Source organism: Pavona decussata, unplaced genomic scaffold (assembly GCF_977016875.1).
Source record: "Pavona decussata unplaced genomic scaffold, jaPavDecu1.1 SCAFFOLD_127, whole genome shotgun sequence".
Taxonomy (NCBI): Eukaryota; Metazoa; Cnidaria; class Anthozoa; order Scleractinia; family Agariciidae; genus Pavona; species Pavona decussata.
The window spans coordinates 1,720,278-1,734,396 of NW_028145541.1; the positions used below are offsets into that span (position 1 = coordinate 1,720,278).

Consider the following 14,119-nt stretch of genomic DNA (forward strand, 5'->3'; position numbering starts at 1 on the left):
AAACAACGGCTTTACAGTTGTACAATATTTATATTGTTTCTTAAACAAAGATCTGTAACAGTTCCTGTTACAATTGGGTTTTTTTTAACTAGGGTGAACTGAATCAGGAATCAGGGAAAATGCAAGCAGTTTTCAACAAGCTAGTGCCTTTTCCATGCTGCATTTGAACAACCCACAATCAATGTTTTATCTGTGGGCCTCAAATTGATAAGCGGCTACTTGCCAATTTCGTGAGGATCGCCGCTGTTCTTTCGGCCATTGAGCATTGAAGCATTCTGATTGGTCCCTGAGCGGTTTAAGGACCACTCATAAGCGATCTGGAGGTCGGGTGGAAAGGGTTTTCTCGTCTGGGCGAAGAACTTCGTTTTTAGCTCTAAACTTTACAAAAAACTAAACTTGACGTTTGGGAGCTGTTTGCAGGCGAGACAGATGGCTCCCCTCAAAAAGTGGTGCCTTTTGTCATAAGTAACTGAGTGACAACTGAAATAACTGCAAGGCTGATCTGACCGCGTCAAAACTTAACTCGACAGCGACATGATAGAGACCAAACCGAGAATCAAACTGCAACTGTGGAACCGTGGACAGCTGTTTCGAGCTGGTTGGCTCTCGTCAGCACGGTGTAGCAGCTAGTGGTAGGATGATGAACCAACGCGAGGTCAGTTGGTATATTTTTAGCGTGTTCCAGGCGTTCGCACAATCTAACATTGGAGCTCACGTAACAGGTAAATCAAGGTAAAAACCTATTGCAAACTCCATAAATACAGTACTTTTCTCTGTTTTCTCTAGAAAACAACTTGCTAAGCCAATCTGTAATTCCGAGCAGATTCGTTTAGCAGGTCTTTTATTGTCGTTATTTTACTTATCAATGTTTCACTGTTGTGAACTAAATTAAATAGTCACGCTTCATTGCCGAGTTTCATTTCATGTCCGAGAAATATTTCTCGAAGATAATCACCTTAGCTCTAGTCTGCTTTGGCGTCATACAAACGAATTTCTCTGTTTTGGGTCTAATAAAATTTTCGAAGATAATGATACCCCTGTATGATACCCTTTCAAAAGCTGGTTAAAATCTACCAAAAGCGGCAAATTAAAATGTCAAAATGTTAAAAATGAAAACATTGACATTTTAAAGCTATTTTTGTAGTGGACAAACACTTCTATTCGCAGCAAAAATATTTTCTCTCCGCCCTAGCCAATTTTCGATTTCTATTCAATAAAGAATACACTTTGCAGTGGTGGAGCATTGATTTTGGGGAGGTATCTAAAGTACCTAAATATAAATCAAATACGACAGCATACGGAAACTGAGAGCGTTTAGTATAGCCCCTCCCTCGTTATGGAAATATCTGCCCAGGAGCATCACTTCCTCACTAACTATAAAGGACGTCAAACATAACCTCAAGACTTATTTATTTAAAGCTTCTTTTTATTGATTTTTTGTGAATTTTGACAGAATTGTAAATATTAAGGTATGATTTTTTTGTAACTTATCTTTTTAGAAAAATTGTAAAGCGCTTAGAAATTTGGTGATAAGCGCTATATAAGCCTCGTTTGTTATATTATTATTATCTTATGACAGAAGAACATTTTTTTTTTAAAAGCTCCTCTTAATTTTCTTTTTCCCCGCTTTTTGACTACCATTCTTGCAAATTCATGCTAATTTTGAACAGTGTTCAAAGCGAGGATATAAACCTTTTATTCGCAATAATCAATAGTTTACTTCAGAACTCTTTAAACCGACTCTAAGCGCCAAATCGTCGCATCATTTGCATCGGATCAGCTCTCTTCATGGTACGACTGTCTTGAAGTCTCTTTACATCTTACCAATAGCTTAATCTAGTAAAGAACTTTAAAGTTGAGATCAGTCATCCGCCCTCTTCGTCCTTAGGTTATGCATAGAGCGCTTGGTATCAGCTACATATAATTCTCTGTTGATCGTTGCTCCTAGCTAAAATGAAATGATGTCTTCTTCGCTCTCAGGAAATGCTACATCGCAGATCTTTTGCAACTTTAAAGTCAAGAGATCTGAAAAGAAAAACAAAATGATAATGGAACTAATATAAATTCAAGCGGCGTAACGTATTAGTTGAAACAGCAGCCATCGTTTCAGCTGTCGTTTTATCTTCCGTGGCGTTTGCTTAGGACTCAAAGTGAGCACGCAGCATAACATAAATTGGCCAATCACAAAAGACCTAAACAGCGGAAATGAACCAATCACAATTTGAAGCAAATGCATTTAACCGGGGCCAAGCGCGGGAAAACGCGTGCGAGCAAGGCACGATTGGTTTTGGTTTTGGTTTTGATTTTCATTGGTTGAGAAAGTGGCGCTAGTTTTGTCAACCAACCATAGAGAACAATAAAGTAAAAACCACAGCAAACGTGACATCATTTTCAATACTAACGTTGAAAGAAGTGTTTTAACGTTTGAAAAAATAATTACACATGCTAACCAAGTATTTACTTACCTACAAAGCGAAGAAACTTTACGGGAGCCTTCTTATATCGTACAAATACCAAGTAGACAGGAATTCCGGTTGAAATGAAAAGCAGACAGAAAAACGACTGCAGAGGTGCTTCATAGATCGGTGCAATCACCAAGAAAATTGATACCAGCACCATGAAGATAGGGATTCCTATCCAAACCTACAGAAGAAAATTTTAAAAATATACATTATACTAAGAAAACAAGGTCACGCTAGTTTCTGTCGTATCGAGCGCGACAGAAGGTTAAAACGAAGTAAAACTGAGCGCGTCCTAGCCACAGGGAGCCCATGGATCTACAAGGCCAGGGTTTGACGTTGGTTTATGGAGCATGAAGCTGCTGGGAGTATTAGTACTCCTCTCTCATTGGATTAGACGCAATTTCATTCATAGCCTGAAAGGTTAGAATACTCAGCGTAACATGAAACACATTGAACGCCACAGGAAAAATATTGCTCAATAGCTTTCCAGAATTTGAATAATCAACAACAACAAGTAGCTTATTTGTATAACCATAAATACATAGAGTAATTAAAGGGTTCGGTGCATAACCGACCTATGTACATTTGAATTTTCAGCTCGCTGCTATTAGTTGTTCTAGGTCAGATTCACCGGCCGGTTTTTCATGTGGCCCTGAATTCTTATAGGAAACGTTTGCTCAAATGTTTTATCCGCTGCTTTGTGCTTCCGGTTTTATGATAAAAACGGAAATATTGTCCATAATCATAGGTCACTATTGTAAACGAAGCGCAAGCATCGGATAAAATATTGGAGCAACGTTTCCTGAAGGAATTCAAGACCACACGCCAAACCGAAAGCCAATGTGAATCTGAGATCAAACAACAAAAAGCGATCTAAAACGTCCTTTGGGTCGGTTATATTCTGAGCCCTTCAATTGCAAAAGTACAAAACTAAACTATGAACCCAAATAACATCAGTGAGGATTGATAATGATTTGCCACACAAATTAAAACGAGATGAAATAAACTTGATCAACAGGGTATTTACATGATAGATGAAAGTGGGTATCATCCACTGACCCCCCGTGGGGGAATCTCATGTGAAAGGGGCGGAGAAGCTCGTTGTCTCGCTTAGGGGTGTAAATTTCGGATTTTGGTCTCACTTAGGGCGTGCTGGGTAAAACGCCATTATATTTAGCCCTGAAGGTCTCGTTTAGGGTCGCACACGAAAAGTTACTGTATTTTTATTTGTCTGTGTTTTAAAATGGTCTCTTTCAGGGGGTCAAAAAAGTTTGGGCCATGCCCAGACTGGCCTCCTTTAGGGGTTTAATTCAAAACTTCCGACAAGCATCCCCGACCCTTTCATATGAGTTTCTTCCCCCCCCCCCCCACCCTTCCCCACCCCCGAGCCACAGACTCAACTCACTCTAGCGTTTGAACTCCGCTATGAAACTCTCAGGGTTTTATTTTGGTAGAGAAGCTTACCTTATAAGGTCGCCTATCGTTGGGTCTTTTGTATCTAAACCACAGGACGCTAAAGATTGTGATCCCGTAACAAAGCCAGCCAAAGAAACTGAAGTAATTCAGCAAAGACTCAAACGACGTGGCATCAGGAATTAACATCAACCATGAAATAATACTCTGATTACAAAGAAAAAAGAAACCATGAGACACAACAACAACAACAACAACAATAAATAATTTAGCATAAAAAACCCCAAAATTCATGCCGTGTATTCCCATCCGGAATGGAAAACGGGACGCGTAGCCTCGCCCCACCAGGAGCCCACCATAGCGATTACTCCTTCATGGGGCGGAAAGTATTTCTATCAACAGCCAGGCTGGAAATGACCCTAACAACTGAGAAAATGACCCTGGCAACTGAGAAAATGACCCTGACAACTGAAAAAATGACCCTAATAACTGAGAAAATGACCCTGGCAACGAGAAAATGGCCCTGGCAACTGAAAAAATATGACCCTGGCAACTGAGGGAATGACCCTTACAATTGAGAAAATAACCCTGACAACTAAGAAATTGACCCTGATAATTGAGAAAATGACCCTAACAACTGAAACTCACCGAGAATATCAATGCTGGGAGCGGTGTTCGTCTTTTGGTGTGGATCATGGCGAGGAACTTAGGCAGATGTCCCTCCCGTGCTGCAGCAAACACCAGTCTGAAAGGAGGAAAGAAAGTCCTGGAGTTTGGTCCACAAATCATGACCTTTTTCAAGCCAGGCTGACAGTAAGGTCCTGACGAAGACTTTCACTTTATTTGGTTCTATAAAAACCTCTCAAGGCCGAAGGTGTTCTTTAGTCTTCAGTATTGGAATTAAGGTAAGCACGTAAATGATTAAGAATAATTCCATTTGAGACATGCGAGACTAGGACTGGGGTTACTTCAATCCTCAATTTGGAGTTCAAAAACAACTAAAGCCCCCCAAAACTAAGTTACGTGCACAATGGTCACAACAGCAAATTTATACTTTAATAATTTTGGAAGCTAAAACGATGAGAACTTTATTTCTAAGATTAAGGAAATCACGTTGGCCTATTTTGAGGGAAAAAAGACTACCAATTGATAGACTGACACGGATATAAAACTTTCTTCTCGTGACCGAAGACTCTTCTGGAATTATGAGAAACGAACTCCTGGAAACCGAGACAAGAGCAAACCAGTTCTATCCAGTATTCTTTCTGTCAAAAGTCGAAGGTTTCAGTATTTTCACCTGCTAATTTTTCAATCGTATCCTACCTTCCTCCTGCGAAAGCATTGCCGTTAGCAGCACCAAACGTGGAACAAGCGACGAGAATTGGAATGATCCAAGCCATTACACCGTATAACCGATTAGCAAGGGTCTGTTGGCAAAGGGAAAAACCTAAAAAAAGTTATTTGGCCGGACGCAAAATGCGAAGGAAATTTCCATGCGGTCCCGTTCGATACTTAAAGGCGAAGTGTCATGATAATTTGGTGTTATATCAAAAACTCCAAAACGTTTGTTTTTTTATCAATTGAAACCTAACAATATCGCTCAAATTTGTTCTAGATTGTCAATCCAGTGTACCAAGACTATCGCTAGCCACAGATGGACTGGGTTTGAATGGACTGCAACTTGATAAAAGCTACCTTATTATAGGAAAATTAACAATGCAATTTATTAACGCGATTTTACAAAATTCGCGTTAATTTAATGTATCTTAATTAATGTCGATGTAAATTTAATGCACGCTATTTTACAACATTGTTATTTTAAAGCACCTTTATTTCATTACAAAACCTTATTAGTTCATAACTCCTCTATTGGCTCTTCAGAGTCACTATCTTCTGAATTGATGGGGTCTAGTTTGGCTTCAAAACCAAATTTTCGGCTTTAAAAAATACTTAGAAACATCCGTGCACTTGTCAAGCCAAAACGCAGTTTGGCATTCAGAAATGTAAAGTGCGAGTTTGCAGAATTTTGAAAATCGCAGTAAATAAAGCAAGATGCTTATCGAAAAATTCGCGTTAATTTAATGCATGTAAACCTAACTTTTGAAAAATTCGCGTAAATTTAATGTAACGTAAATTTTCTTCGCGTTGTCAACGTGCATTGTTATTCCTATAATGAGGTAGGCTGACTGTTTTCAAGTTCTCGCGTTTTCATTTCCAAAATGCACTAGAGCAGGTCATGAGTTGCTCCTTTCAAGAATTCGGTTGATTTCATGTTCTTGGTGTTCAAGAACTATTTTGTAATTAAGTGAAGGTGTTGTTGCACCATTTTCACGATAACAGGTCAAAAGCCCCCTGATACTTCCCCTTTAAATACTCTACGAGAAAAGGTTTCCTTTTGTCCGTTTTTGTTTTCTTTCTATTGGGATAAAAGAAAATTGCAGCGGGAGGACTGATATGAGAAGCAAAACGAAACGACCAAGGGAAAGATTTTCTCATGCTTAGTGAAATTTCAGCTTGTAGCCGGGTATTTTTTAAAGTGATTAGTAACGCTAGGGAACTTATTCGTTTCCTTATATAATCTGCTCATACACTTTCTATTTTATCACAGGACCGTAAAACGAACCAATCTCGTACCCAGAGTCCTCGGGCTCTTTGGCCAGCGGTTAGTCGCTGACCAAAAAGCCTGAAGACTCTGGGTACGAGATTGAAAACGAGCGAAATAAAAACAGAGGGGAAATTAATCAAGCACAAGCCGCAAAGGAAAGGAGACAAGATTTTTTTCCCCCTGCTCTGTCAGAGCTGACCAATTTGCTCCACTGATTTAATAAAAGAAACAGGAAAACGGCAAAAAAAGTCATCTTCCTGAAATCCTCGTTCCAAGAGCCTACGATCTTTGGTCAGCGGTTGAATCGCGCTAAAAAACATGTTAACTTTTTAAAGACATGAAATGTTGTTGGACTGCAGGAAACAACGTTTTACTTATAATGCTTTAATTTTCTCTTTGGGGGCCCTTGACGAATTGACCTTCAAAACTGATACTTTGTAAGCTCTGGTAACTCAGAAACTTGCTACAACCATTCACCAAGTTTTGCTCCGAATCTGCGGTTTCATTGAGTGAAAAGCATACAGCTACTCACCACAGCAACAGCGTCGGTCACCAAAATTTCCTGTGCAGATAAAACCGTGACATATCCAATATTCACCAGTAAATAGCACAATGTGACCAGCGGAAGGCCAATCCAAATGGTCAGAGGAAGGTTTCTAAGATCAAATCATAGGAGTCTGTCAGAAGGTCATTTTTTAGTATAAACAATCTCAAACGTCACATGGCATGAGCTGTGAAATTTGTTGAAAAGAAATCGAGAAGGGATGATGCAGTGGTTAGAGGAGTGGTCGCCTCACTCTATTTAGTAGAGAGATTTAGAATCGCGTTTACGGCAAACGGCAAACGTGCGATCCGTGTTTATGTTTTCTTGAAAAAAATGAGTACGTAGATGAGAATAGTGCAAAATAATTCTAGCCTTTGATGTTATGCAATTCAGCCGCAAGGCTGCGATGTATTCAAATAAAGTATCATAATCATCATCATCTTCTTCTTCTTCTTAATGCAAAACTACTCAATTTTACAGAGAAACTGAAAACAGCGAGCGGCAAATATAGGGTAAACATGGTCACGTTTAAGCTATGACAAGGTATAATCAAAGTTTAGGGGTGCGTTCGATGATCTCGATCCCAGGCTCTCTTTCCTTTGCCAAGTTGGTGGTGATGTCAGCCGCCCCTGGAAAATCTGCGGGGGATGCCAGATCCATTCATTCGTTGACCGTCCCATATAATCTCGACTCCAATCAGTATTAGGAGAACGTTCTTTCTACGTCGAACCATAGTTAATTGAGGAACTGGTTATGAAACTGTGCCATGAAAACAATGGTCCTGCAGTTTAAGTTGGAAGGGCCGCGACCGTGCACAATCCTTTGTTTCAATGTTCACACCACAGTTGAATATCTTAACAGGAACGTTTCTATTGGTCAGCTGCTCCAGCACATTTCAAAATCTATTGCAGTTTGTGCACGGTCAAGGCCAAAAACGCTAACAAAAACATATAACAAAGAAGTTTGCCAAGCTTCATAACCATCGCCTTTTATTAACTATGGTCGAACGCAGTAAAGTAACGAAGGTCAAAAGACTGCTAAAACTTCCAGAAACTAACGACTGAAACTCTGCGGTATTTGTCACTGTGTGTGCCTTACCTGTTAGGGTTCTTCATTTCTTCCGTAAAAAAGTTGAGCTGATTCCTGTAAAGGAAAACGATACAATTGAGAGTGTAACATGGTCTTAGCCACGCTAGTAACCGGCGCTTTTTTTTTTAGCATTCTGTTCAGAGAGTACAATATTAAGGCGGCGTTTATGCTTCCAATTCGAGAATTTGCGCCGGTTTTTATCTAAAACGAAACAAAAGTTCTGCGTCACACGGCCGTTTTCATACTGTTTTGCTTTTTAAAACGAAAGTCACGAATACGAAAGTGATGCAAGTGATATGAACTTAAGAAAAAACCTTTCTATAAACACGTTCTATAACCAGTTCAAAATCTGTTTTATAACACAACTATCCGTTTGCAAAAGAAGCTGAAACCATTTTTCTCAAAACCTCGTCTTGGAGTTGCTTAGTTACTCACCAGCCATCATACGGAAATAATCCATTGTAAAACGCAAAGGCAAGTTTTCCGATATTCCAACTTGTTCCCTCAAATCCATTTGCTAAAGAAGAAGTGTACCCTGAATACAAACAGTTATATTCACATGATCATTATATATTACTTCATATTCTTGCTTAGCTTACCCCAATGCCATCATTTTCGAGGAATTTAGAAGTCAAAGAAAATCATGCAAAATTCAGATCGAGGCGAGGAAGGGGTAGGCTCGATTTCCGCCGCTCTCTCGAGTCCGGTCTTTGTTCCTCACCATTTCCCGAACAGCGGCTGGAAATCGAGCCTAGGAAGGGGTGGTGATGGGAAATGCGATGCAATCCGGACAACTGAACTGGGACAAGTGAAAACTTCCAGTGCAAAAAATATAGAACGTGTTATCATACATACATGGACCTACAGTGAATTTCTCCTCAGTTCTCTTCCCATCACGCTTCGCGCTCCGCACTTCGCGTCCCAAGCTGGCGAATGCCCCTCCCCCCTCCCCCACTCCCTTCCCAATAGGCGCCTGCCACGTGGGCAAGTACTTTTAGTGCAATGTCATCTTCCTCTAGATCGAATTGGGATTTTGCAATGTTACAATGTTGGCTGCCTCAACCGGAGAAAAGGAGGCTACTAGCGACCCCCTCCCAGCCAAACGGTGAAATAGCGATGTAGTTTACCTTGTCCTAAGCGTACCAGGCCTGTCACTATCAGCATCATAATAGCGATCATTTTGGCGGCAGTGAACACGATCTGCATTCGAGTCGCCCACTTTACGCTGGCACAGTTTATGAAAGTGATGATACCTGTGAATTGGAGAAAAAAAAGGTTTTACTCGAATCTGCATCCCTCTTGAAATCGGGGGTAACCATGCCTTTTTCAGAGATAACAAAGCTTCAATTATGGAAGAAAAACGCGATACATTGCTTTGTCTTTTGCCGGTTTTTTGGATTATTATTGCTTAATTATCTCTGATAAAATGCGTGGTTACCCCCAATTTTCTTTTTGGATTCCAACAGCCCTTGCTAAAATCTGCTTAACCGCATAGTGATAAAGGGCGCCAAAATACTTCTGTATTACCTTAATACATGAAATTTTGGCGAAAAATTGAAAAATTGAAAAATCCTTACATATTTAGGGGCACTTAGAGACCGATCGTTTATTACTTCCTGGGGGGGGGGGGTGGTTTTCTAAAAAATCGAATGTATGAAAATTTCCCCCCCCCCCCCAAAAAAAAAAAAATCTTTCAAACAAAAGTTTTACCCCCCACTGCAATGACAGTTTGAACATTTAACCACCCCCCCCCCCCCCCATGGTTGGCCTGGTGGTTGAATTGTTGAGAAGTTCCTGGGCACAACGCTTGGTTACATGAGGAAAACACTAGCTCTCTGAATCTGAACTGGCAAGAGAAACAATCAGGCGTAAGGTAATTAAGGTAATTAATTAACTTCTAAGTACATTGAACTTACTTATGGTACTTACTTAAGGTAAGTAAGGTAATTCAAGTACCTTAGATCATCTCTTCAATGTCTTGATAATAACGATGTTTTGTTATTGCTGGAGTCTATTCTTCAGGTGTCAAAAGAAGGTACACAGAAGGTCAGAGCAGCTCGGGGTTTGAGAGCAGTACAGGAGCATTTGATGTATGGATGTGCATATACAGATTTTGAAGAAGCGTACCATCTCTATTCGTCTCCTAGTCAATTTCTTTGCCCAGATAAACAAGCCTTCAGTGATAAACTGCTTGATGGAATACACGGTTTGCCTGTCTATGTCATTACTCAACCTATTACGTGCAAGATCTCTGTCGCTCTGAAGAATAGTAGCGATATGGAGAAGTTTCTAGTCGATTTTACCAACTCTACGATTGATGAGAAGAATAATTGCTAAATACATTTAGTTGGTACCTTTTGTATGTCTTAAAATTTTACCCCCCTCACTTTTCGTACAAGGTAAAAAATTACCCCCCAAAAAAGAGCTCTTTTAAAAAAATTACCCCCCTCAAAAACCACTGCAATCCCTTCCTTCAACGCCGGTCAGAAAGTCATATAAAGCGAGAACCCAGCCTGCGTGAATTTCCTCGAGAATTGTATCGAGCTTTTCATTTAGTATAGGCTCCCACAGCTCTTTATAAACGTGGAAACCGTGGAGTCCACACGGGAATGCAAAATTTAATACTAGCGAAGAATTCAATTCAGTTCTCAAGCTGAAATGACTGAAATGTGCAAGAGACATCCGATACACGACATAATCGACCGTCAAATAGCATATGCGTGTGTAACTGACCAGATGGCGGAATTCATTTTAATTTAGCGACGATTTAAAGTAAGCGACACTTAATTTTGGTGCATTTTAATTTAGCGATAAAAATCGCTAAATTCGCTGAATTAAAGTGTTGCCAAAATTTTATGTAATATTTAAGGTAGTAGGCACCGTCCTTAAACACGCGTGACCAAAGTGGTTGCGTGACGACACCACTTATAAAATACATGCATGTAATAACATGTTCCCAGCCATGTCAATAAAGACAAAGTAAAATGTTCATCTCACCTAAAGCAGCCGCTGCTAAAATTTTAACCAGTGGAACAAGATCCTCACGACCTCCACAACCTGGGAAAAAAGGTTCAATGACATAGGCTCCAAAAACAAGCAGAATCATTATTCCGGAGGGCTTCACAAATAGCACGAAGACGTAGACGTAGAGGAAAGCTGGCAGGGGTCCGTATGCCTCCATGAGGTACGGATACTCGGCGCCTGATTTCGGAATCAGTGTCCCTAACTCGCAGTAGCTCAAAGCACTAAATAAAGCGATCAATCCACACAAGCTCCACATGACTAGAGACATTCCCACCGACCCAACGTACAGCAAAACCCACTTTGGAGTCGCGAAGATTCCGGAGCCGATCATTGTGCCGACAAGGAGGGCGACCGCTCCAGGAACTCCGACAGAACGTTTAAGGGAGACGGGTCTGCTATTCCTCTTTTTATGGGGCTCACCATCTTGGTCAAGACAGCTGAGACTATTGACACTATTGCCTTGTGTTGACTGTGAATACATTCCCGCCATGTTCTATTGTATTCATACGAGAATCACGCAAATTTATTTGAAGCAGTTATGCAACAGTTACATTCTGGGGGTGGGGTGGGGTGGGTGGTGATGATCAAATATCAGGTGCATCGCGAACACTCCAGGGAAGTGACTGAAGGAAGTATACAAACAAAACAATTTTTTTTAAGATAGCGTAAAGTTTGATATAATTATAAAGTCGATGGCGTCAGCTGCTTTTATTATTAAAGAAGATAAAAATTAGTCAACGAGCGAGAAATTTGACAGTAAAAGTGTTGTAAAAATACTATGGAGTACATTGACCTCAAAACAAGTCACATCCTAATCTGCAACAACAGGAACTAACTGTGAGTGAAAACGCCAAAAGAGCGAAGTACGGTACAACTATAAAACCTTGTTTTGTTAAGCTACTGAATGGCCTTCCGGTATAATTTAACAGTTTCACATTCAAAGGACATTTAATGTGGCTTATTAGGTTATGGGCTTGCTGCTTACTTTCTAGCGAAAGTTCCGGATGATATCTGCCACAACTGTTTGCGATGTAGTCATGACGGAAGATGGCAGATGTCATCCAAATCTTCCTGACTACATTTCCAGCAGTTTCCAGTTGTCTGTTTACTTTTTATACTCTATCACAAAACCTTATTACCGGGATGAGTAATTTGCAAATCGCTACTTTTCGATGACTATAGTTGCCATTTTGAAATCACGGTACTATTTTTTTATAATTATTTGTGGCATATGACGTGGTAAACAACGCCCAGCTGTTTCATAATACAGAGCAAGTCCTGGATTTTCAGTTTTTAAGGCAAGAAATTTCAAAACAAGTCACATCCTAATCTGTAACAACAGGAGTTAACAGTGAATACCCCTACAGAGCGAAGTAAGTACAACTATAAAACCTTATTTTGTTAAGCTACTAAATGGCCTCCCGATATAATTTAAAAGTTTTACATTAGAAGGACATTGAATGTGGCTTGTTTTAGTTTACAGGACTGCTGCTTACTTTACAGTAAAATAACATTAGCTAATATTGTTTACCGAGAAAAGAGGAAAGAAGAAAACACTACGTAATGTGATTCAGAAACTTATTCAGGCCAACATTGAAACCCTTCCAGCGCTATTTCACTAAGATCATAAAATCTTGGAATTAATATAATAATAAAAATAAAAATAAATAACCTTTGTTTACCCTCGGCAGTGTTTATAGCACAAGTGCTAGTGGGGCCGAGCATTAACGTCACAAAGAAATAATTTAAATTGAAAACAACAGGGTTAAAAATCCCAACTGGCAGGAGGCAGACCAGCTGGCTATTTACAAGCGCGTCCGAGGAGTTGAACTTTGGGCTACCGAGAAACATCTCCAGCTAGTGGTCAGAGCGGGGCTTGAACCCGGAACCACCGGATTTCAAGTCTGGCGCCCTAACCAGTCGACCATGCTGCCTCCCAGTTGTTGCAGTAACTACCAAAAATCCTAGCTGATGACTTTACACAATTTTTCTCATATTTTCTCAGAGGAAAACGAAAAGAAATAGTTTTCCAGTGTTTCAAAAATTTGAGCAGATTTTCTAAAAACCAAACAGACAGATAGCAATATTTATAAAAACATTATTAATGTATTTGAGTTCTTCTAGCCGTGTTGTTTATTTTTTACCACCTCTGCCGTTGGGATCAGTCTGCCGTCTATATTTTGCATTCAAACAGATATCCATCGAAATAAACCATGGGGTGGCCCTCACTATAACCTCGTATCATTTAATTTTGCCTTCATACACACGTATTTATAAATACAATATTTTGTGTGTGTGTTTGTGATTTTTTTTTTTGTTTCAAGTGTGTGTATACTTTTTGGTTTCCTGTTGGTTGGTTTGTTTGTTTGTTTTTCCAATTGCCCAGCTTTTCAGAACTTCATAAAGAGACTGGGCCCTTGTTTTACACATTCTTCAAATTGCGTCATATAATGAAAAAATGATCCTCTTTGCCAGAAAATCACCTTAGTAAGTTTACCAGGTTAAGTTATGTTTCACTGCGAAGTAACCAGGCTGAGGCCTGTCAAAGGTCGCCTAAATTGTATTTTAATGTATCTATTCTCAGATGGCGTCTCCTAAATCCATACAAAGTGTCTAACATGTTTTTTCGAATTTTGAAAGCCTTCTACATGGTAGCAATTTAGCGGTAGAATCACTAAATTGGTAAAATTACTTATTGTAATGTGATCTTTGCTTGTGATGGACTTCAATTTCTGATTAAATGAAAGGTTAAAAATTCGTCCCAGTTTCCGTTTGAACTTCGGAACGGGCAATAACTCGATCATTCTAAGCAATAAACTTATGACAACTTTCTGACTCATTCAGCTTGTTAAGCTTCGAAAGATATTTTGGATATCGTGATATAGCACGTAAATAGACAACTGGAAACTGAAACACACCCAGAAAGTTCCGGAGAACATCCACCATCACTGGTTGTGATTTAAAGAGGCAGTGTCACGCAAA

The 14,119-nt window shown here is 39.8% G+C and overlaps 1 protein-coding gene across 1 annotated transcript; it reads right to left on the reverse strand.

Annotated features, from left to right (window-relative positions):
• Positions 1 to 1,170: 1,170 nt before the first annotated feature.
• Positions 1,171 to 11,669, reverse strand: LOC146469149 (b(0,+)-type amino acid transporter 1-like). Its single transcript, XM_085123801.1, has 10 exons — positions 11,111 to 11,669; positions 9,241 to 9,366; positions 8,549 to 8,648; positions 8,123 to 8,167; positions 7,013 to 7,136; positions 5,199 to 5,302; positions 4,524 to 4,620; positions 3,927 to 4,082; positions 2,466 to 2,643; positions 1,171 to 2,025 (listed from the first exon to the last, which is right to left on the reverse strand). The coding sequence occupies exons 1-10, from the start codon at positions 11,625 to 11,627 to the stop codon at positions 1,949 to 1,951; spliced, it is 1,524 nt and encodes a 507-aa protein (XP_084979927.1). The 5' UTR covers positions 11,628 to 11,669; the 3' UTR covers positions 1,171 to 1,948.
• Between the last annotated feature and the right edge of the window lie 2,450 nt (positions 11,670 to 14,119).

Bases quoted from the DNA above. Each gene is read 5' to 3' on its own strand.
- LOC146469149 (XM_085123801.1), bottom strand. From the start codon at position 11,627: ATGGCGGGAATGTATTCACAGTCAACACAAGGCAATAGTGTCAATAGT. The intron at 9,367-11,110 runs GTGAGATGAACA...TCCAATTCACAG, and splicing joins TTTAGCAGCGGCTGCTTTAG to GTATCATCACTTTCATAAAC. The intron at 8,168-8,548 runs GTGAGTAACTAA...TTTCCTTTACAG, and splicing joins TTATTTCCGTATGATGGCTG to GAATCAGCTCAACTTTTTTA.